Source organism: Ovis canadensis, chromosome 2 (assembly GCF_042477335.2).
Source record: "Ovis canadensis isolate MfBH-ARS-UI-01 breed Bighorn chromosome 2, ARS-UI_OviCan_v2, whole genome shotgun sequence".
NCBI classification, from domain to species: Eukaryota; Metazoa; Chordata; class Mammalia; order Artiodactyla; family Bovidae; genus Ovis; species Ovis canadensis.
In genome coordinates this window covers 9,479,397-9,500,605 of record NC_091246.1, presented here as the reverse complement: position 1 = coordinate 9,500,605, position 21,209 = coordinate 9,479,397, and the positions used below count along the sequence as shown (strand labels likewise).

The window sequence follows — 21,209 nt, the reverse complement described above, 5'->3', positions numbered from 1 at the left end:
AACAACAAAACCAGGACAGCTCCTTGACCAGCACCCTACCCTGCTCTGATTGCTTTTCTATCTCTTTCCTGCCAAACTTCTCTTGACATTGTGCCAGGGACAGATGAAAGGGCAGGCTGGGGAGGGCTGCTGAAGACCTCAGTTTATGGAGGTTCCAAACCACCCTTGAAATGTATTAATAAAAAGGTGGAGAAAATTGTAGTGTGTGAGGATGAGTGGTGGGTGTGCTTGGAGAAACTACCTGGATGGCCTCTTGGGAGGAGAGTGAGACACACCCCCGCCTGCCGCAGGGTGCAGCCTGAGGGTGAGAAGGGTAAGGACCACTCACCCCTTCCCAGGGGATGCACTCCACTTACTCCCTGGAAGGGGAACTTTCATTTTTCTCTCTCTGCTCACATACTTCTGGCCACAAAGTATGTGGATTTTCTCCCACACCAAGCAATTCTCTGACTTTCCAGACACCAACTGTGTGTACTTAGTCACTCAGTCGTGTCCAATTCTTTGCAACCCCATGGGCTGTAGCCCACTAGGCTCCTCTGTCCATGGGATTCTCCAGGCAAGAATACTGGGTGGGTGGCCATGTCCTTCTCCAGGAGATCTTCCTGACCCAAGGATTGAACCCATGTCCCCTGAATTTCCTGCACTGGCAGGTGGGTTCTTTACCACTGTACACTTGGGAAGCCCAAGACACCAACTGGGTATCCTACAATTCAGTTCCGTTCTGATACTGTTATGGAACCAAACTTGGGTCTAATTGCCATATACACAGCAAAGCCAGTCTACTGACGCTGGGTTGTGGTGAAGCAAAGTCCAGCATTTATTGCAGGCACCAAGCGGGAGGAACGGGCAACTCATGCTCAAAAGACTAGAACTCCCCAATGGTGTTCAGCAAGGGTTTTAAAAGAAAGTGTTAGGGGAGAGGGTCCTAGGATGTGAGATCAGTTCATGGACCTTCTTCTGACTTGGCGGTGGTGGGGTGACAGGGGGATATTTCAGAAATCTTGATCATCAACCTTCTGGTTTCAACTAGTCTAGGGTCTACATGCTTGTGGTCAGCATGTCATCCCCATCCTCCACTGGGGTACAGGTCTTAGTTTCTGCAGAACAACTCAAAGATAACCATCAAATTGCTATCTAAGTCCCTTCTGGAGGGACTAGGAATCCTGCGTCTATATTGTCCTACTTATTGACTGCTTAAGCCTGCTCTTTGGAACTCAAGGAAAGGCTTAGAAAGGTGCAAAGACCTTGCAGGGTCCTGCTCAGTTTCAATCTCCCCTTTTCTTTGATACCCTTCTATTATGAGGGAAACAGGGGTTGAACAAGAAAGGAAATAAAAGTTTGGATAGATAGATTCATCATAAACTCAGTAAGGACACTTGGATTTAGGGGGACTTGGTTTCAACACTAATCAGGCTGAGCATCAAATCCTGCAGGTTAAGGGCTCAGACCCACAAGACTGTTCCCATTGCAATGGCAATCACAAGTGCAGGTTGTCCCCTGTGCGTCCAACCCACCAGCTCTAAATCACAGACTCCCATAACCCCTTCTTTGGGTTTGACCATTTATTAGAACAGCTCACAGAATTCAGAAGATCATTTACTTACTAGATTACCAGTTTAGTATAAAAGGATACAATTCAGGAATAGTCAGATAGCAGTGATGCCCAGGGCAAGGTATGTGGGAAAGAGCACAGGACTTCCATGCCTTCTTTGGATCGGCCACCTACCCAGCACCTCCACATGTCCCAACTCCGACTTCACTGAAAGCACCCTTACCTGGGCATGGCTGATTAAATCATTGTTCGTCATTAGTGACCAAGTCCGTCTCCAGCACCCGTTCCCTTCTCAGAGATGAGGGGGTGGAGCTGAAATTTTCAACCCTCTAATCTCAAAGTCAGTCCCCATTCTGAGGGTATCCAGGAGCCCCCAGCCAAGGGACATCTCATTAGTCTACAAAAAGACAAGTATCACTTTGGAGATCCCAGGAGTTGTTATGACCTGTGTTACCAGAAATGGAGGTAGAGATCAAGCATGTGTTTCTTATTACAGTCAGTCCCCTACATACAAATGAGATCTGTTCAGAGCGTGCCTTTGTAAGTCTGGTATATTCGTAAGGCCAACAAAGTGAGCCTAGGTACTCAACTAACACAGTTGGCTGTATAGTACTGTACTGTAGTAGGTTTACATTACTTTTCACACAAATAATACATAAAAAAACAAACACAAAAAATAAAGGAAACATTTTTAATCTTACAGCACAGTACCTTGAAAAGTACAGTAATACAGTACAGCAGCTGGCATACAGGGGCTGGCGTCGAGTGAACAGCCAAGAGTTATGACTGGAGGGGTGAGAAGAGGTGGGAGATGGCAGAGCTGAAGGATCTTAGGAGATGGAGGGCAAGCTGCAATTTCACGCCTGATGCTGATGGGACACATGTTCACAACTTGCAGGTTCGTACGCAGGGCACTTTCTGTATATCACACTCACTGTCTATGGTTCTGCTTCAGGAGGCATGCAGGTTAGGCCAGAGCTGAATTGCTCTGGGCAAAAGAAAGGCCGCATCGTGCCATTTACTGGCCCTCCCTGTTCACCCTTCGCCCACACAGGGGGCGACCCTAGCATTTCTGCGCACGAACAAATGAAGGCCACAGACCACTGTTCTAAATAACTAAACATCATACATCAAAAGCTTTCAAATAAAGCTGACTCTTTAAAATTAACATTTGGGAAATTTAATCAATCGATTAAGGTTTGTTCAAAAGTTTATAAAGCTATAAATCATTCACCATGCTAGCATTCAACCTCGAGCTGCTGATGCCAAGAATCAGATCCATGCCTAACATGTTCAGATCAGATCAGTCGCTCAGTCATGTCTGACTCTTTGTGACCCCATGAACCGCAGCACGCCAGGCTTCCCTGTCCATCACCATCTCCCGGAGTTCACTCAAACTCACATCCATCGAGTCAGTGATGCCATCCAGCCTCTGTCGTCCCCTTTTCCTCCTGCCCCCAACCCCTCCCAGCATCAGAGTCTTTTCCAGTGAGTTAACACTTCACATGAGGTGGCCAAAGTACTGGAGTTTCAGCTTTAGCATCATTCCTGTGTTATGTCTACCTGTACATGAATTTAAGAGGAACATGAATGATTGCACTTTGCAAAATATTTCTTGGCTACCACATGCAACTGTTGCAAATATTACCTAGTTCTAATTTAGGAGGGCCTCTCCAACCACAGGTTGCAAAAAAAAAAAAGTGGTTTCTCATTACTATTGGGAGGCAAGGGCTAATGTGGTAAGCAAGTATGGCCTTTATGTACAGAGGGAGGAATGAGAAAGTTAATTAATCCGTCTTTTTCTGTAGTCAGATCCAAGCTCATACACCCCACACACAGGGAGGTCAAATGGAGACATCAGAGTCTGGAGCAGAGAAAGCTAATCGAGGTGCCAACACGGAAAATGGAGACTTAGACCTGTCTCAAGTCCATCTGGTTAGCTGGCCGGGGCACAGGGTTTTTAGAGGCAGGAAGGGTGAAAAGGAGAGAGGTGTAGGATGCGTGATCAGCTTGTGAATCTTCTGATTGGTTGGTGGGGAGGTAACAGGCGGTTGTTTCAGAAATCTCCATCATCAGCTTTCTGCTTCCAACGAGTCTGGTGTCTGCGTGCTCATGGTCAGGATGTCGTCCCCATCCTCCACCTGGGTACAGGTCTTCGTTTCTGCAAAACAACTCAAAGATAAACATCAAATTGTTATCTACATCCCTTCCGGAGGACTAGGAGTCCTGTGTCCTTGTTGTCCTAATCATTAACTGCTTGAGCCTGCTCTTTGGAACTCAGAGAAGGTCTAGGAGACATAAGCCTTCCTACCACACCCGCCTTTTTTCTTTCTATCACCAAGAAATGGAGGGGTTTTTATTTTACCTGGGAGGGCCTTGCAGGGTCCTGCTAGGTTTCACTACCTCTAAGTCCACTCAAATCTTCCCTGGACTCGGAAGTGGGTCTGAAGTGATGGAGGCTGATGCCTCCATCACTCTGAACCCATCAGAGGCTCCAGCCACACAGACCATCCTAATCCTACTGCTGTCTCCCGTGTCAGCAGTAGCATCACCCTCAAAACCTTGGGATGTTTGGAAAGAGCACGTGGTGTTTCAAGGAGAGAGCACAAGATGGGAAGACTTGTTCCCCTGGGCTCTGAACATGGTTGGCTGTGACAAAAGGCATTTAGGGTTATGGGTCACCCTGTGCCAGTACCAGGCGGCAGATCCCAAGTGACAGAGGTGCTTGTGTGTTGTTGCGTGAACTTGTGTGTGTGTGTGTCCATGTGTGTGTGATAAGTGGGGACCTGGAAAGATCTGGGCTCCAGGTAGGAACCTCACTAGCCCCATCTGATGGTAGCAGTGTGCCCACACGGCATTCAGCATGTCCTTACATAGTGTCTTGAAACTGCCCACTTCCATCATCTCTCACCTGGACCACTGCATCTGCCCAGCTGCTCTGCCAAGTGCATTCTCCTGTGCTTGTCCTTCCCGTCCCCTGTTCTTCTCACTGCAGATGGTGGGCTCTCTCTAAAGGGCAAATCTGATATTACCCCTCCGCACACACCTCACTTAAAATCTTTCCGTTTCTCCCCAGTGCCCTCAGAGGACACTGCAAACTCCTCGGCCTGGTTCCACGCTCTGCAGCTTGGGTTCCCACCAAGAGCGCCACCGGCAGCATCAGCCTCCATCCCTCTGACCCCATCACAGGCTCCAGTCACACAGGCTGTCTCGATCCTTCTTGCATCACCCTCTCCCATACCTGCGCTGTTCCCTCCTGAAGCGCTCCAATCGTGTTTGCAAGACTCCAGGTAGAGCAGTGCAAGGTCAAGACACTAACTGAGCTGATAAAAACAGAAAAAGAAGGGAAATTCTAGTTCCGACAAGGGCGTCGGGGGAGAGACTCGTTTCCGCACTGCCTTATCGGCGCAGCATTAAACGCTGTTAGTGCTTTTTGATTTGTCGTGGTTTTGCTTTCTCTCTTTTGGAGGTGAAGTGTTTTTTTTAAATATAAGTCAACTTAATTGAGGTATACTAGGCGTACAATAAGGGTTTCCTCAGTGGCTCTGTGGTAAAAGAAACCCCCTGCAATGCAGGAGTCACTGGAGATGCGGGTTCGATCCCTGGGTGGGGAAGATCCCCTGGAGGAGGGCATGACACCCCACTCCAGCATTCTTGCCTGGAGAATCGCATAGACAGAGGAACCCAGTGGGCTATGTCCATGGGGTCACAAAGAATCGAACACGACTGAAGCGACTTAGCATGCACAGCATACAATAAAATTCACACGTTTTCAATTTCCAGCTCAAAGAGTTTCACAAATGTACATATCAATACGTGTGTAACCACCACCAGAATGAAAATATAGAACATGGTCATCTACTTCAAAAAGTTCTCTCGCGTCCCTGGGCAAATTGCCAAGGCAACCACTGATCTGATTTCTACCATTATAATTAGTTTTGACTGTTCTAGAACTTCATATAAGTGGACTCACACAGTCTGTGTGCTGGGGTTTTTTTTTTTAATGCTTATTTATTAGACTGCACCGAGTGTTAGTTGCAGCAGCTGGGATCTTAATTACAGCATGTGGGATTTTGTGTGGCCTGTGAGCTCGTAGTTGAGGCATGTAGGATCTAGTTCCCTGACCAGGGATGGAACCCGGGCCCCTCGTCAGGAGCATGGAGTCTTAGCAACTGGACCACCCGGGAAGTCCAGTCTCTGAGCTGTTCAGTCTAGCTCTTTCTTTCTTTTGAGGGGGGCTTTCTCTAGTTGCAGTGAGCAGGGGCTACTCTTCCCTGTGGTGCGTGGGCTTCTCACTGTTGCAGAACACAAGCTCTAGAGCGTGAGCTCGGTAGTTGCGGCACACGAGCTCACTTGTCCCACTGCACGTGGAATCTTCCTGGACCAGGGATTGAACCTATGTTTCCTGAATTGGCAGGTGGACTCCCAACCACTGGACCATCAGGGAAGCCTGAGTCTGGTTTTTTTCGTTCAGCCTGTTTTTGAAATTCATTTACGTTGTTGTATATATCTGTAGTTCATTCTTTTTTTGTTGCTAAGTATTATTTCATTGTATAAAAATAACAGTTTGTTTTTCCATTTTCCTTTTGACAGATACCTGAGTTGTTTGTCTTGGGGTAATTTATTTTTATTTATTGGGGGAAGCTTTTAAATATCACTAGTCTTGTATTTTTAAAGACATATGCTTTTCTTTCTCTTGAAAGAAATTCAGATGGTCTCTGACATATCTTCAGAGGAAAAATTACAATCTAAAACATTATAGGCAATTGCGTCTCAATAAAGTTGGGAAAAAATAAATAAAATGCTCTAGGTGTAAAGAAAGGACATGTTTAGGGAAGTTAGAATCCAGAAAGTGAATGAAAGATTATTCATCCATTCAAATTACAACTGCTGACTATACTGACCCAGGAAAAATTATTCAAATATAGGAAATGAATAAGAATACAAAATTGTAAGCCTATCATAATAATACTTTTGGAATCTATTTATACAAATAAAGATTTGACTTCATCACATAGAAATGCAAATGAACAGAGGAATTATTTATTCCAAGGTTTATACTGAGTGTCTGCTCCTTGCTGGGCACTGTTCCAGGACTGGGAACATATGGGTAAAAAGAAAGGCAAGTTCCCTGCTCAACCAGCAGGGGGTGGAGAAAACACAGGGACCATTTCCTGTTTTAGATGTTGAGAGGCGGTTTAAGCAGTATCGGATAGGCCAAAATATTCATTCATCTCTTGTAACATCTTATGGAAAAACTCGAGTGAACTTTTTGGCCAACCCAATACATTTGCTTCCCTGATGGCTCAGACGGTAAAGAATCTGCCTGCAGTGCAGGAGACGTGGATTCGATCCGTGGGTTGGGAAGATCCCCAGAAGGGAATGGTTACCCACTCCAGTATTCTGGCCTGGAGAATTCCATAGACTGTATAGTCCACGGAGTTGAAAAAAGTCAGGTACGACTAAGCGACTTTCACTTACTCACTCAGTACTGGAAATAGATATTCAGCTTAGAGGTCCCTTTCTTTTGGAAATGTCCCTGCCTCCAGGATTGAGTTGGGGCCTCTCTGGATCTTTGTTGTTTCACAGTTGTCCCCACACTCATTTGAGATTGATCCCATGTTTGCCCACACCTCCTACCCCTAAATCCCTCCCCTACTCATTCCCATATACACCACACTCTCCTGGGCACTCTCTAAGTTGCCTTCAGCACTTGATTTACAGCTGGGTCCTTTAAGAAAGTTGGACTATAAAGAAAGCTGCGCGCCGAAGAATTGATGCTTTTGAACAGTGGTGTTGGAGAAGACTCTTGAGAGTCCCTTGGACTGCAAGGAGATCCAACCAGTCCATCCTAAAGGAGATCAGTCCTGGTGTTCATTGGAAGGACTGACGCTGAAGCTGAAACTCCAATACTTTGGCCACCAGATGCGAAGACTCATTTGAAAAGACCCTGATGCTGGGAAAGATTGAAGGCAGAAGAAGGGGATGACACAGGATGAGATGGTTGGATGGCATCTCGACTCAATGCACATGAGTTTGAGTAAACTCTGGGAGTTGGTGATAGACAGGGAGGCCTGGCGTGCTGCAATCCATAGGGTCGCAGAGTCAGACATGACTGTGTGACTGAACTGACTGACTGGCCTTTGAGTCTTGGCGCTTAATAGAACAGGAATTGAATGGAAACAGGAGACTTTGTTTACAGGCCCCTCAATCATTATCTAAACACATTAACTCCTCCAGGTTAGGGACCCAAATTAGACCCAGGCTTGCAAGCTTTACCTACAGCTGGCTTTGCAGGAAGGATGGAAGGATTTGTGCAAGACATTTCACAAGAGTTTGCTGAACCGTGTCACAGCCGGGTCCTAGGGACCCGCCCACAGCTCCTTTAAAAGTCACTGACATCTTCCAGCCACCAGCTTGCTTGGCTGCAGGTGTCTCCTGGTCTCAGCATGGCACTGCTTTGGGCTCTCGCTGTCCTGAGCCTCCTTCCCCTGCTGGATGCCCAGAGCCCCAAGTGCGCCAACCTGATGACAGCGGCACCCATTAGCAACACCACCATGGACTGGGTAAGTGCCCGACTCCCTGAGCACCGTAGGCAGCTGCTTCCCTCCCTGGGCTTTCCTTTGCCCTCCTGATACCCCCGTTTTCTCTCCTGGAGCCTGGGCTGAAATTCTGACCAGCCTCCAGAGACATTTCTCTGCTTCTAAACTCAGACGTCTCCTTGCAAGGTCCCTCAGCAGGGAACAACTCTGTCCTAGGTGGGGAGGGACTGCCCAGGGGCTGGGGGGCATTTGAGGAGATACCTAGTTCCCTGAGTGAGCTCTTGTATGATCGCTCCTCATCTGGGGCCCCAGTCTTCTTGTTTGCAAAAACGGGGCAGAGATCTGCTAAGTCTCATCCCTGCTGACTATCAAGGATTTGGCTCCATCACCAATTCCTGGCTTCTCCCCAGCTCTCTGGCAAGTGGTTTTATATTGGCTCCGCTTTCCGAAACCCTGAGTACAATGAGTCGGCTAGAGCAATCCAGGCGGCTTTCTTTTACTTTGAGCCCAGGCACGCGGAGGACAAGCTGATCGTCAGAGAGTACCAGACCATGTGAGAGCCCACACTGCCAGCCCCAGCTTCTGGCTTTCACTCCCAGCTGCAGAAAATCCTTGGGCGAGTCCAACTTTCCTCCTGGCCTCAGCCTCAGCCTTCCTATCGATGGAATTGCGGGGGGAAGGGAAGGGGACACTGACTCTAATTGTCATTTGACTTGTTGACTGCGATGGGTGATCGAGCACTTCTCTTTGACCATCTTACTGTTTTTCTCCCCGCTTCTATCCTGCTGTAGTGCGGACAAGTGTGTCTACAACTGCAGCTACATAAACGTCTATCGTCAGAATGGGACCTTGTCTAAATTTGGTGAGAGCTAACCTTCAGGTGGAGGGCTGCTGTGTGGAGAGGGGAGATGGTGGGTTGTCCAGCCTCAAGGAGGGGCCCTAGAGGACTTCTTATATCTCTGTGGTCCTAGCACCTGCACACAGCAAATAATCAGTAATAACTGCCAGTATTTTCAAGTTCTTGCTGTGTGCCAGGCACTGTTCGAAATGTTTCACATTTAATCCCCTTCATACTAACAGCCCTAGGAGGACATCATAGTGATCAGATGGGGAAAGAGAGAAACAGAGATGTCAAGGAGTTTCCCCGAGGTCACACAGCTTATAATTAGAACTAGGATCTAAACCTCAGGCTGGCTCCAGTCATACATCTCTGTCAATTACTTCATATCTTCTGTGAGCTAAAGGTGGGAGCCTGTATGGGGCAGGCAGTGGCTTCACCCACGTCCCACTAACACTGCAAAGAGGGCACCCAGTAGGAGCCAGTGGAATTGAACAGATGTCACTTTGCAGCCCCGAGGCTCCTGTCTGAGTCTGGTTTCCTCATCTGTAAAATGGAGAGATAAAGGCCTTGACAACCACGGTCCACGTGAGGCTCCTAAGATTGTACACATGGCGGGCACTCGGTCCGGAGCCTGGCACACGGCAGGAGCGAGGGACCAGCGGCCCCAGGGAACCCCTGGCCTTCATGGACTGGCTGTGTGGCCTTGGGCACATCCCTGTTCCTGGCCCATGAGATGGGAACCGTTGTGGTTTCCTGTGGTCTCACCAGAGTCTTCTCTTTTTCAGAGATGGACAGAGAACACTTTGCTGACCTGCTGCTCAGCAAGCGCTTCAGGACCTTCATGCTTGCTGCCTCCTGGAATGGCACAAAGAACGTGGGGGTGTCCTTCTACGGTAGATGTCCCAAACCCCTACTCCACCCAAGCCTCACCCCAGGACCACCACTCCCCAGGCTAGATCCCCAGAGCCCCAGCCCTCCCTGGCCTCCCACTCAGGCCTCCCGCATCCCCACCTGGCCCCTTGCTCCCTCTTGCAGCTGACAAGCCAGAGGTGACCCAGGAGCAGAAGAAAGAGTTCCTAGATGTTATCAAGTGCATAGACATCCAGGAATCAGAAATCATATACACTGATGAGAAGAAGGTGAGTGCAAGGAGGTGGGTAGTGCCCACCCTGAGGGTGGTCCCACCTTGGGCAGCCTCAGAGGCCTAGAGAGGGAAGCTGTCAGTCAAGGCTGCACAGCGAGACAGGACATCCTGATCAAGCACCGGCTTCCCTGCAGGACCCCCGGGGGATGGATGAGTGTCCAGGAGGGAAAAGTCACTGGGAAATCAGAGAGGATGCCTGGAGTACTTGGGGGGGACTGGAAAACCTAACAGGAGGGGAAGAGCAGAGCCAAGTTGTGGCAAACGGAAAAGAGACACATCCAGGGGATGATCATTTACAGCCGCTGCCTGCCACACCCCAGGCCTCTAATGCCTGTGTGATGGGCAATAGGTCTTATGGTTTTGGAGCCACCCCAACCGCAAGTCTAGGACCGCTGTCCTGATTTTTGCTCTAACAGAATTTTCTGTATCCTCTTAATGCTTTCCTTTAAACCTGTGTTAAATGAAAGGCTTTACTTGGTCTTGTCCTGTGCAATATCTGAAGTCACAGAGCTGATGAGCTGGCTACCCTTTTTTGATATACGTGAAATACTTTCATGATTATTAAAATGAAAACATCTCCATCTGCCTACCACTGAAGGTCATTTCCCATGACCACCAGTACAGCACAAGTCACCACCCCCCATTTTTGGGAACCTCGGAAAAGAGCTTATGAATACAGGCACCGGATTTGGTCCTGAGGCCAGCAGCCTACCTCCCCCATCTGCTGGCTGGGGGGACAGGCCCCAGGCCGCCCTGAACCTCCCTCTCATCATCTTCAAAACGGTGCGAGGAATCCAGGAGATCAACAGAAGGGCAGACAGGGCATGAATGCTCAGACACACCAGTTGTTGAGGGTTTGAGCCTCTGTTTCAGTGGTGAATAAGCTGAGATGTGGAGAGAGGAAATAACCTGCCCAAGGTCACCCAGCTGGAGCCCTGCGTGGGCTGGTGCCACAGTCCAGAGCTCATTCCCCTCTGAAGACCCAGAGTCTCTTTCTGGCCGACCCCTCCCCTCACCCCCGCTCCGTGCCCGCTGCCAGGCCTGGCCCGTCGGTCTCCTGAGCTCAGTCGGGCCTGCCTTCTGCCCAGCCCAGCCCACCCTTCCCTGGCCACGCACTGTCTTCTCCCACTAGGATGCGTGTGGGCCGCTGCAGAAGCAGCACAAGGAGGAAAGGAAGAAGGAGACAGAAGGGTCCTAGTACTGGGCCAGGATCGTGGGGGCTGTGAGGGCCCACCCGCAGCCCCCTGCTCACCCTTTGTAACTCAGTTCCCTCGGCTGCATCAATAAAGTGTGTTTTGGTGTAGTCAGGTTGTCCTTTGCGCATTCATTCATTCATTCATTCATGTGCCCGCCTGAGTCAACTGAGGTCAGCCCTGGCTGATCAACCGCCCTGAGTCAATCCCTGGTTGGAAGAGCCCTTGCTGTAGTCCCCAGCACATGTGCCAGAATGGACAGCTATATGCACTGAGTGCCTTGGGAGCCCAGCACAGGGAAGTTTCCTTCTAGTGGGGAAGTCTGGGAAGGCTACCTGGAAGGGGCACCTGAACCACTCTAGAAAGATTAGAGCTTGATAGCACCTGCTGTTCCCACTGAAGCCAAAGATCTGTTTAAGGAATATTGAGGCAGAGGACCGTGAGCAGGAGGTCAGGTAGACAGAGGGTGGTGAAGACTCAGGAGTGTGGTGCCAAGCACCAGGGTCCTTACTTTATTAATAGATATCACCCTGGCCATCTGGGGAAGTGAGTTGGGAGGGGCAAGGCAGGAGGCAGGGAGACCAGCTCGAAGTCTTCCATGAGCATCCTGGAAGAGGCAGGTGCCTGGGCCAGGGCAGGGGCCGGATAGAGGAGGCTCAGAGGACTCGGGGCCAGGCCAGAGGGGCTGTGTGTCTCCTTGAGGTATCCCCAGAGTGCCCGCCTGTCACCCAGAAGGAAGAAAGGACACCTAGGGGTAAGGAGGGTCTCTCAAATCCAGACAACTTACATATGTGATTGGAGCGCTCGCCGTGGAGCCATGTCCAAGGCAGACCCACTTCGAGGTGTAAAGAGGACTGAGGGTCTGAAGCCAGGAGTTGAGCAAGGAAAGCTGGTGTCTGGAACTTCCCTGGTGGTCCAGCGGCTAAGACTCCATGCTCCCAATGCAGGGGGCCTGGGCTCAATCCCTGGTCAGGAAACTGATCCCACATGCAGCAACAAAGATCCCACGTGTAGCAACTAAGGCCCCGGTGCAGCCAAATAAATAAATAAATAAACATTAAAAAAAAAGAAGGCCGTTCTCCTTCCAGACCCAAGGGCTCTGCAATACATTGGCGCGTGAGAAGCAGCATGATGCCGGTGGCAGAGAAGTTGGACTGAATAATTCAAGTATTCTGTGTACACAGGTCCTAAGCCATCTGGAGTGAGAGGACCATAACCCTCGCTCCTGAAAACCAGTCTTGAGGCTCACATACCTGCATCCTGCAAAGAGCCACACCTCCAAGACTCAAGCATCCTTTGTCCAAAGCTGCAGCCATGCTGTGCCTGGGGCACTGAGGCTGGAGACATTGCCCTGGGTCCCTACCTTGGGGTCTGCCTTCCCATCCACGTCTCACGAGAGTGTAGGCCTGGAGGCTCAGAACCTATAAGAAATCCTTCATCTCAGCAAGATGCCATTGTCAACTCTCCTGAGAAGGATCAGTTGAAAAATGAAATCAAAATGGGTTCTAGAGAAGCAAGTGAGATGAGAGGTGGGAAAGACTGGAGAAAAGGCCAAGGGAAGAGGAAGCAGGAGTTGGGGAGAAAACGTCATGCAGGTTTGGGGAGAATAAAACAGTTACAAAGAACATGGACTTTGGAGACAGACCATCACAAGTTCCGGTAGACAGAACCTCGGTCTCCTCATCAATAAAATGGGGGCACACTTAGCTCAAGGATTGGCATCTAGGAGACACTCAGTCAATAGCAGCTGTTGTTTGGTGTTAAAAGGAGCACTGGAAAGAGAGCCCAGGCTCGTGCTCACCCAGACACCAATTTGCTCACAATGTCTCACAAGAGAGGCTTGGCCAGACAGCCTCTCCTTGCAGCCCCCTCCAGTGGAAAGCTTCATGGTTCTGAGCGGGTAAAGCTGGAGAAACAGATGGCGCCAAGAGGCAGGCAGGTTGAGTCTGGAAATGTGCGCCCAACCTGTCCTCCGGGGGAGGGCTCCACCCAGCGCCGAGTCTTTTGCCCCCTAACGTGACCTTAGAAACCACAAGGATGACATACATCACAGATGTGGGTGGGTTTGGGAATGTTTGGGTTGTTCTCTGGCCTCCACTTCTTGAGATTACTGTCTAGGGACTTCCACGGTGAGCCAGTGTTAGGACCCCGTGCTGCCACTACAGGGAGTGTGGGTTCAGTCCCCGGTCAGGGAACTAAGATCCCATGTGCCATGCGGCATGGCCAAAAAATACAAATAAAACAGTTTTAAAGATTAATATTCACTCTTCTTTATTTGCTCTCATAACGAAAATAGATTTTTTTTTAATGCCCCAAATATACAAATATCAGTGATGCACACACATTCCAGAAAAGCTGAGGTCTGAGCTGCTACAGGGTCGGGGAGCAGATGGCCTGGCCTCAGGGGCACACACCAGGAGCTGGCAGGAAGCTGGCCGTTGGCCCAGTTCCACAGGGGTCCCATTTCCACAGGGGAGAGCCAGGGGTCTCGGCATGAGGTACTGAGGGGAGACCGTGGTAGACAGCTTTCCAGGGGCCCCTGTGGGGTGTCTCCATCGCAGCAAGCCCGTGGGAAAGCACGGGGAGGCTGGGCGCTTCTAAGATATTCCAGTGGCCTCAAAGTACCCCACGGACTGACCACCAGTCACCAGGAGGAAGGTCCCTGGCCACATCCTTCTCAGAGATGCCTACTCTGGAGTGGCTGGTCACAGGTGGGGGACAAATTTTCACCAGAGACCCTGGCTCCATCCCCTCTTATCTGGCCTCCTAAGAAGGATTCAACGTCAGAAAAATGCCTCAGTTAAAGAAAAAACAACAACAACAAAAAAACCTGTCCATCATACATAAAATACACATTATTAGCTGGAGATGGATGCGTGCAGGCCAGGGGCCTCCCAGAGATGGTGTCTGGGCAGTGGGTGGCCTCAGTCCCAGCCTCAACCTCGTCAGGGCTAGGAAATGACTTCTTTGAGTCACCCACTGCCACTCCTTCCGTTCTGGAAGCATGGAGGCTGAAAGGCAGGGCCCGGGGCGGAGGGAGCCTTCCTCGTGAGGGTCTGCGGGGCCTCTGGGAGTGGCTCGGCGCCCTCTGGCCTGGGGCGGGGGCGCCCGCCAGCCCCACCCGCCGCGTGTCCCTGAGCCTCAAGCATCAGAAGAGGCAGGAGCCCCGCAGGCCGCGGGCCTGGCGCAGCTCGGCCGACAGCGAGCGGCTCATGTGCTGGGTGGTGGAGCGGACGCTCTCGGCAGCCTCGACCGCCCGGCTCAGGGCCTTGTTGAGCTCCTCCAGGTCCTTCAGGTCCAGCTGGACGGAGTGCCGGGGTCCCCGGGCCGGCCGGGAGCAGGCTGCGGGGGGCCACTCGGCGGCTGCTCGGACTGGGGGTGCTGAGGTAGGTGCTGGCGGCGCGTAGTACCTGCGGGGAGAGATGGGTGAGTTCCCTGACCATGGGGACGCCTTGGGGCGCCTCAGGCCCGGCTCAGCCCTTGGCCCCTACATTCTGAGTCTCGGCTTCTTCACCTCCAAAATGGGGAAAATATCCCCTGCCAAGGGATGTGTTGGAGGGATGAAGTCAGAACAGTGCTCGAAAGCGGCCAGTGCCACCTACCCATTCATTGAACAAATACGTACTGACCTTATACTAAGTACTAAGTGCTGGGGCCTGCGGTTACCATGGTGAATGAACACCCCTGCCTGCTGCCTTCAGGGAGCTTCTCGTCTGGAAGCCTGGTCTCAGGGAGACCAGGACCACCCCAGGTTCTGGAGCAAGCCTCCTTCACCAGAGAGGTAATGCGTGGAGTCCTATTTGTCAGGTGTGGAGTGATAGAGAAGCGTGACAATAATAATTAGGATTCTGCAGGAGTGCGATGGTCTGGCTCCTCTCACCCAGAGCAGGAGGTGGAAGTGCATCCTTCCCAGCCCGGTCCTGTGGGAACGTGGGGTGTTGTTTAAAAGTCCTGGGGGAAATGGGCGGAGGAGCCGTGAGATGAAGCACAGATTTCCCCAAGAAGTGACTCCTGTATTCATCCAAAGATGCCCAAGTTTAGGGTTCAAGGAAACTGGTGCTGGGCAAGAAGCGCTGGCACCTGTGACGTGGAATACAGTGTGTAGAGGGGGACAAAGTGAAAGATGGAGACAAGGAAGCGTTTCGCCTACATGGAGCAGGAATGGGTTTAGGAAGACTTGGCTGGAGACATTCGCTGGTGTGTTGCTTGGCATGCGGTAAACTCCAGTCTCACTCCTGGTCCTTCACTTTCTCATTTGCATTATTGCGCAGTGTGACAAAAGGGCTATGCTAGGATCTGAACAGATGTCTCTCCAAACCAGATAAACAGATGGCCAACAAGCACGTGAAAAGATGCTCAATATCATCAGCCATCAGGGAAATGCAAATCAAAACTACATGAGATGCTACTTCACACACTCCCCATCCACTGGGTTGGCTAAAAACACAGACAGATAGCAGTGAGTTTTGTGAGAGGATGTGAGAGTCTGGAGCCCTCATACACTGCTGGGGGGAATGTGAAACGGCGCCGCGAGTTTGGAAGGCAGTTTGACGGTTGCTCAAACAGTTAAACACAGTGCCTAGCCCTGGGCTGGAATCTTCATCCTTGGTACCCACAGGCCAGGCTCTGAGATTAGTGCTTTACTAGCACTATCTCATTTATTTCGTAGGTACTTTTATGCTAATTTTACAGATGTGTGAAGTCACGCTCAGAGAAGCTAAGGGATGCAGAAGGCTGCCCCAAATCCTGGTCATTCCTCTTGGCCACCCGCATAACCATGAACAAGCTACTTCACTTTCAAGGGCTCCATTTCCCCCAGAAAACAGCCACACTTAGCTACCTCCCAGGGTAGAGCCAATAGGAAAACTCAGGTAAAAAGCTCTGTATGTCTGGTGCCCTATAAATAACAGCTACTGAGGATTCTCCCAGAATCAGGGGGCTGGGGCAGTACCCGATTTAAACCCACAGCTAATTATCTCCCAGTAGATCCTGATACATATCATCTGAACCGAATGAATGAATGGGCTTCTTTGAACAGAACAAACAACAACCAGAAAACCCCACTAAACCGAAAAATTTGCTAGAAACTAGAAAGCCGGACTAGACAGCCTCCGGTTCAGAGGTTATAAGGCAGCTGGCCAGCAGGTGGCAGCACAGGCCCACTCAGCTTTCCAAGGCCTGCCCGGCTGCAACCACTGAGCATATTCAGTCCTGCTTGACTGGCTGGTGGAGAAATGTAGTGTCATCAGTGCCAATTTCAGTAGTATTAGAAGCACTGTGGTTACTGGCCGCCCTGACCCACTTATTTTACAGCGAAGGAAACTGGTATAGAGCTAGCTGACAACAGTCTGCAGAAGACAAATCTCCTAATTCCAGGGTCTGGGCTTTTATCCTCTGCACAATCCTGTCTTGTTGAAAGCACCTTCCCTCATTTTTCTTCTTACTGGCAACAACATTGAAGGGTAGCAGCGTTGACACAGCTGCCATTTATTCAGCCAAGAGCATGTGCCAGCATGCACTACAAACCCCACAAACATCTCTTGCCACCTGCCTCATCTAATCCTCATACAAACTGTATGTGACCGAGACTCTGACCCCGTTTAACAGAGAGGGAAACTGAGGCTCAGAGAGGAGCCTTGCTTTACCAAGGCCGCAGCAATAATAAATGGCAGACAGGATTCCAGCGCAGCTCTGATTCTAAAACCTAAGCCTTTTTCACCTCGACTCCTGTGTCTTTTGTCTTAACTGATGTTACATCCAAATGTAACATGCAAACAGTAATTGCTCATCCTACCATGGACCGGACTGGTGTGCCTCTGAACTGTCAAGACCACTGGGAACAAGGAAAGTCTGAGAAACTGTCTCAGCCAGAAGGAGCCTGGGAGATGTAACAACTAAATATACGTGGTACCTTGGGGTGGGGGATCCTGGAAGAGAAAAAGGACTTCAGGAAAAAACTAAAGAAGCCTAAATAAACTGTGGATTATATTTAATAACCATGTATTAATAATGGTTCACTAACTGCAGATAGTGATTGCAGCCATGAAATTAAAAGACGCTTACTCCTTGGAAGAAAAGTTATGACCAACCTAGATAGAATATTCAAAAGCAGAGACATTACTTTGCCGACTAAGGTCTGTCTAGTCAAGGCTATGGTTTTTCCAGTAGTCATGTATGGATGTGAGAGTTGGACTGTGAAGAAGGCTGAGCGCCAAAGAATTGATGCTTTTGAACTGTGGTGTTGGAGAAGACTCTTGAGAGTCCCTTGACTGCAAGGAGATCCAACCAGTCCATTCTGAAGGAGATCAGCCCTGGGATTTCTTTGGAAGGAATGATGCTAAAGCTGAAACTCCAGTACTTTGGCCACCTCATGTGAAGAGTTGACTCATTGGAAAAGACTCTGATGCTGGGAGGGATTGGGGGCAGGAGGAGAAGGGGATGACAGAGGACGAGATGGCTGGATGGCATCACTGACTCGAGGACGTGAGTCTGAGTGAACTCCGGGAGTTGGTGATGGACAGGGAGGCCTGGCGTGCTGCGATTCATGGGGTCACAGAGTCAGACACGGCTGAGCGACTGAACTGAACTGCACGTGGACCGTATCAAGGTGTGTGTGTGTTAGTTGCCCAGTTGTATCCGACTCTTTGCAACCCCGTGGACTAGAGCCCACCAGCTCCTCTGTCCATGGAATTTTCCAGGCGAGAATACTGGAGTGGGTTTCCATTTCTTTCTCCAGGGGATGTTTCTGACCCGGGGATTGACCCAAGTCTCTTGCATATCCTGCACTGGCAGGCAGGTTCTTTACCACTGTGCTACCTGGGAAGGTTACCATATCAAGGTAAGATGTTAGTATTAGAGGAAACGGTGTTTGGGGTATATATGGGAACTCTCCGTCTTATCTGTTTCTTTTCTCTATAAATCTAAAACTGTTCTAAAAATAAAGTCTAGTTTTTTTAAAGTGAGGGCTTAGTTGCTTGCTAAGAAGACCCACAAGGAAATGGGAGATGATTACGGTTCTAAGTCCCCATGAGGGCAAGGCCCTCTGCCAGGCTCCTTCACTGTTAGGTCCCAGGGTCAAGCAGTCTCCCTGGTACCCAGAGAGCATTCAAGGTTTGTTGAGTGACTATACAAGTGTTGGGGAGAAACACAGGAGTACTCAGTGCTGAGTTCTCAGCTACCCAGCTCAGGGCTGGATGCTATTAAGCGATTCAAACAGGCAAGGAGGGCTGGAAGGGAAGGTTCTTACACAGTGGCTGACGGATAAGGCAGGACGGGAACCGAGGAGATGTAGGCAAAGGCAGGAGGGGCTGGTGCCGAGGGCGCGGCAGCCAGATACCACAGTCCAGGAGGCGGCCGGGGCGGCGACCCTGCTCGCTTGCTCCTCTGCTTGGGGCTGGATGTTGAAGGTGAATTTCTCCTGGTGGTGGCCTTTTCTGGCGCTGTCAGGGAGAGACAGCAGAGACACAGTCTCACAACCCGGGAAGATCTGGCAGAGAACAGGGGGCTCCCCAGCCCCGCCAACCCCGTTGGAGCTAGACAGCGGGCCGGCCATGCAGGGAGTGCCTCGCTTTGGGAAGCCAGCTCTCATCCAGTTTGCTCCACCCCAGATTGGGCGAGCTGCCATCCTGGGTAAACCCCCTCCCAGGGCCCCAAACCCAAATCCAGGGGAGCAGGGGGGAAGAGATGGAGCATCATTCCTACCAGAGGTGGCTGAGTCTGGGCCATCCCCCTCAGAGAGGGACCCAACTTGACTACACAGGGGACATCGCAAGGTCTCACTACGAGACGGTCCCACTGGGTCCCTGCTGACAGCATCACCTGGAAGAGGAGGCAGGGAGGTCAGGAGAGGGTGATGTCTGAGTCACCAGGCCCCCCCACAGGCCTCCCGCAGCACTGAGCTCCTCTCAGGGACCACTGCAGAGGAGACAAGCTGCCTCCACTGGGCAACAATACTGATGGACCACGACAGGGAGAGGCATCTCATGAGCCAGGCCCTCTGCTCAGGGTCTTCATGCATTAACCGATTGAATCCAGTGAGCCACTGGACTAGCTATTATTATCACTTGCCCATTTAACAGATGGAGAAACTGAGGCTCCAATAGGTTGAATAATTTGCTGTCTCAGAGCTAGGAAGCAGCGGCCGTCTGTCTGATCTCAAGCCTGGCTCTCCTGTCTGCAGCCCCTGTATCTATGGCCATTCTCCGCAGTGACACAGGCCCATTCTCTAGGAGGGAGTGGGCCACAAAGGCCCCCCGGGCACCAGGCGGGTCAGTGGAAGCCTAAGTGAGCAGGAGTGTGGGCACTCTGGCTCTCTTCCAGTGCAAATCCTCAGCACCACATCTGGGGGAATTTCAGGGTGCACCTGTCTCTCCTCAGGCCTCAGCTCAGCATCACTCCCTCTGGGAAGCCCTCCCACCCCCTGGGCTGAGTTATGGGCTCCCCAGCCCCACCTGTGCTCTCCTATCCCTGTTCTGACTCTTCAGTTTTGTCTGCTTAGCTGAGTTTGTCAGGGGCAAGGCCCAAAGCCCAGTATAAGAAAATGCTGAATAATGAATGAGTGAGTAGGCCTGCTGGGACTCTAGCAAAGGCACAGAAATATAGCGGTGAGGAGCCAGGGCTTTAGAGTCACAAGGACCTGGGTTCAAACAACAATGTTGTTGGCAAGCATGACAGTGAGAGGCATCTCATGAACCAGGCCCTCTGCTCAGAGTCTTCATTTATTAACTGATTGAATCCAACGAGCCACTGAACTACCTGGCTCTACCACTTGTGAGCTGTGTGTCCTTCGGCAAGTCACTTGCCCTCTCTGAGCCTCAGTGTCTGCACTCATAGGAATGGTAGTAAAATGGGCAAAACCTACTCCATAGGGTTGTGAGGATAATGCTTGTAAAAGCCTCATCATGTTGCTAAGTCAGGGTTTAATGAATGACAGTGCTATCATTATCATCGTCATTGCTTGAAAGAGCCTCAGAGACCATCTCCAGACCTTTCATTATAGATGTGGAGCCCAAGGCTCAGAGCAGTTAAGGAACTTGTCTGATGTCACACAGCATGTCAGGGGCAGAACCGGGACTAGAACCTGGTGTCCATGTTCTCAGGCCACTGCTCTTCCCACTGCTCTTCCCCGAAACCCTTGGGTTTGGTGGGGAGGGCGGAAGGTAGACAGGGGAGACAAGATAATCATCGCTGCCAGCCTGCCGGCTGCTCACACCCCTCCCCGCATTAGGAACTTCTGGAATCATTTTCATGGTTTCTCCACATCAAGGTGAAGGAGACTGGCTTCAGGCAAAGCACCTGGAGAGATAGATGTGGGGGCAGGGCACTCTGGGAAAGCTGAGAAGTCCAGAAAAGTCCTGCTCCCGTCTGCACCTTGACCCACCACTGGGCTCAGGGCAGTCTGTGTCCGGCCCAACTGCACCCCTGCCCCCCAGCCAAGGGCAAGAAGCTGCAGCCTTACAGCCCTGGCTGCTTGTCCAGGTGCCACCCCCTACCTGGATCCTCTGTCCTAGGGGGTCGGCAGTGGGGACAGGAGACCGGGACACTGCTTCTTGGGACAGTCTTGGGGGACAGAACATAGTACTCCTGGCCTGGGGAAGAAACCAGAACAGTATCAGCTAGGCATGGATGCAGAACTGGAGATGATGTAGAATACAAATCTCTCTCCTCTCCCTCCAGATGGTTTCACAGTCTCCCTCTCAGTCTTTTTCTCATGCACACACAATGTGTGCATAAATATGTAGATACTTAAGTGTGCGTGTGCGTATACACATATAGATAAAACACACTTATCTGTCCGTTTATTGTAAGCTCTTTCCAGAGTCCTGTTTCATTGCAGATCCTATTGGAACCAACTGCCTAGTTCTTGACATACGGAAAAAAAATCAACAAACCCAGGCTCAGTCAAGACTGGAAAGCAGGCAGAAAGATGGGATAAGCA

The 21,209-nt window shown here is 50.6% G+C and overlaps 2 protein-coding genes across 6 annotated transcripts in view; one reads left to right on the top strand and one right to left on the bottom strand.

Annotated features, from left to right (window-relative positions):
- The first annotated feature begins 207 nt into the window (after positions 1-207).
- ORM1 (orosomucoid 1) lies at positions 208-11,382 on the top strand. 3 transcript variants are annotated; one of them, XM_069573851.1, is made up of 7 exons: positions 208-313; positions 7,277-8,118; positions 8,505-8,647; positions 8,886-8,956; positions 9,721-9,828; positions 9,971-10,074; positions 11,212-11,382. In XM_069573851.1, exons 2-7 carry the CDS (start codon positions 8,002-8,004, stop codon positions 11,275-11,277), a joined length of 609 nt encoding a protein of 202 aa, XP_069429952.1. In that variant the 5' UTR covers positions 208-313; positions 7,277-8,001; the 3' UTR covers positions 11,278-11,382. The 3 variants fall into 3 exon arrangements, with proteins under 3 accessions (XP_069429952.1, XP_069429951.1, XP_069429953.1); XM_069573850.1 differs by lacking the exon at positions 208-313 and having other exon boundaries at positions 6,704-8,118; XM_069573852.1 differs by lacking the exon at positions 208-313 and having other exon boundaries at positions 6,704-8,118; positions 10,953-11,382.
- A 2,135-nt stretch (positions 11,383-13,517) lies between these two features.
- AKNA (AT-hook transcription factor) overlaps positions 13,518-21,209 on the bottom strand; it is a 58,205-nt gene continuing 50,513 nt past the window's right edge. For all 3 annotated transcript variants that reach the window (XM_069573848.1, XM_069573847.1, XM_069573846.1), the window contains exons 19-22: positions 20,764-20,859; positions 18,974-19,090; positions 18,519-18,711; positions 13,518-14,682 (exon numbers count right to left, since the gene is read on the bottom strand). In XM_069573848.1, the coding sequence (XP_069429949.1) occupies positions 14,421-14,682; positions 18,519-18,711; positions 18,974-19,090; positions 20,764-20,859 (668 nt within the window). In that variant the 3' untranslated portion in view covers positions 13,518-14,420. The remainder of the gene's footprint in view (positions 14,683-18,518; positions 18,712-18,973; positions 19,091-20,763; positions 20,860-21,209) is intronic.

Coding starts and splice junctions, on each gene's coding strand:
- ORM1 (XM_069573851.1), top strand. CDS start 8,002: ATGGCACTGCTTTGGGCTCTCGCTGTCCTGAGCCTCCTTCCCCTGCTG. Junction 8,648..8,885: donor GTCAGAGAGTACCAGACCAT/GTGAGAGCCCAC, acceptor ATCCTGCTGTAG/TGCGGACAAGTGTGTCTACA. Junction 10,075..11,211: donor TATACACTGATGAGAAGAAG/GTGAGTGCAAGG, acceptor TTCTCCCACTAG/GATGCGTGTGGGCCGCTGCA.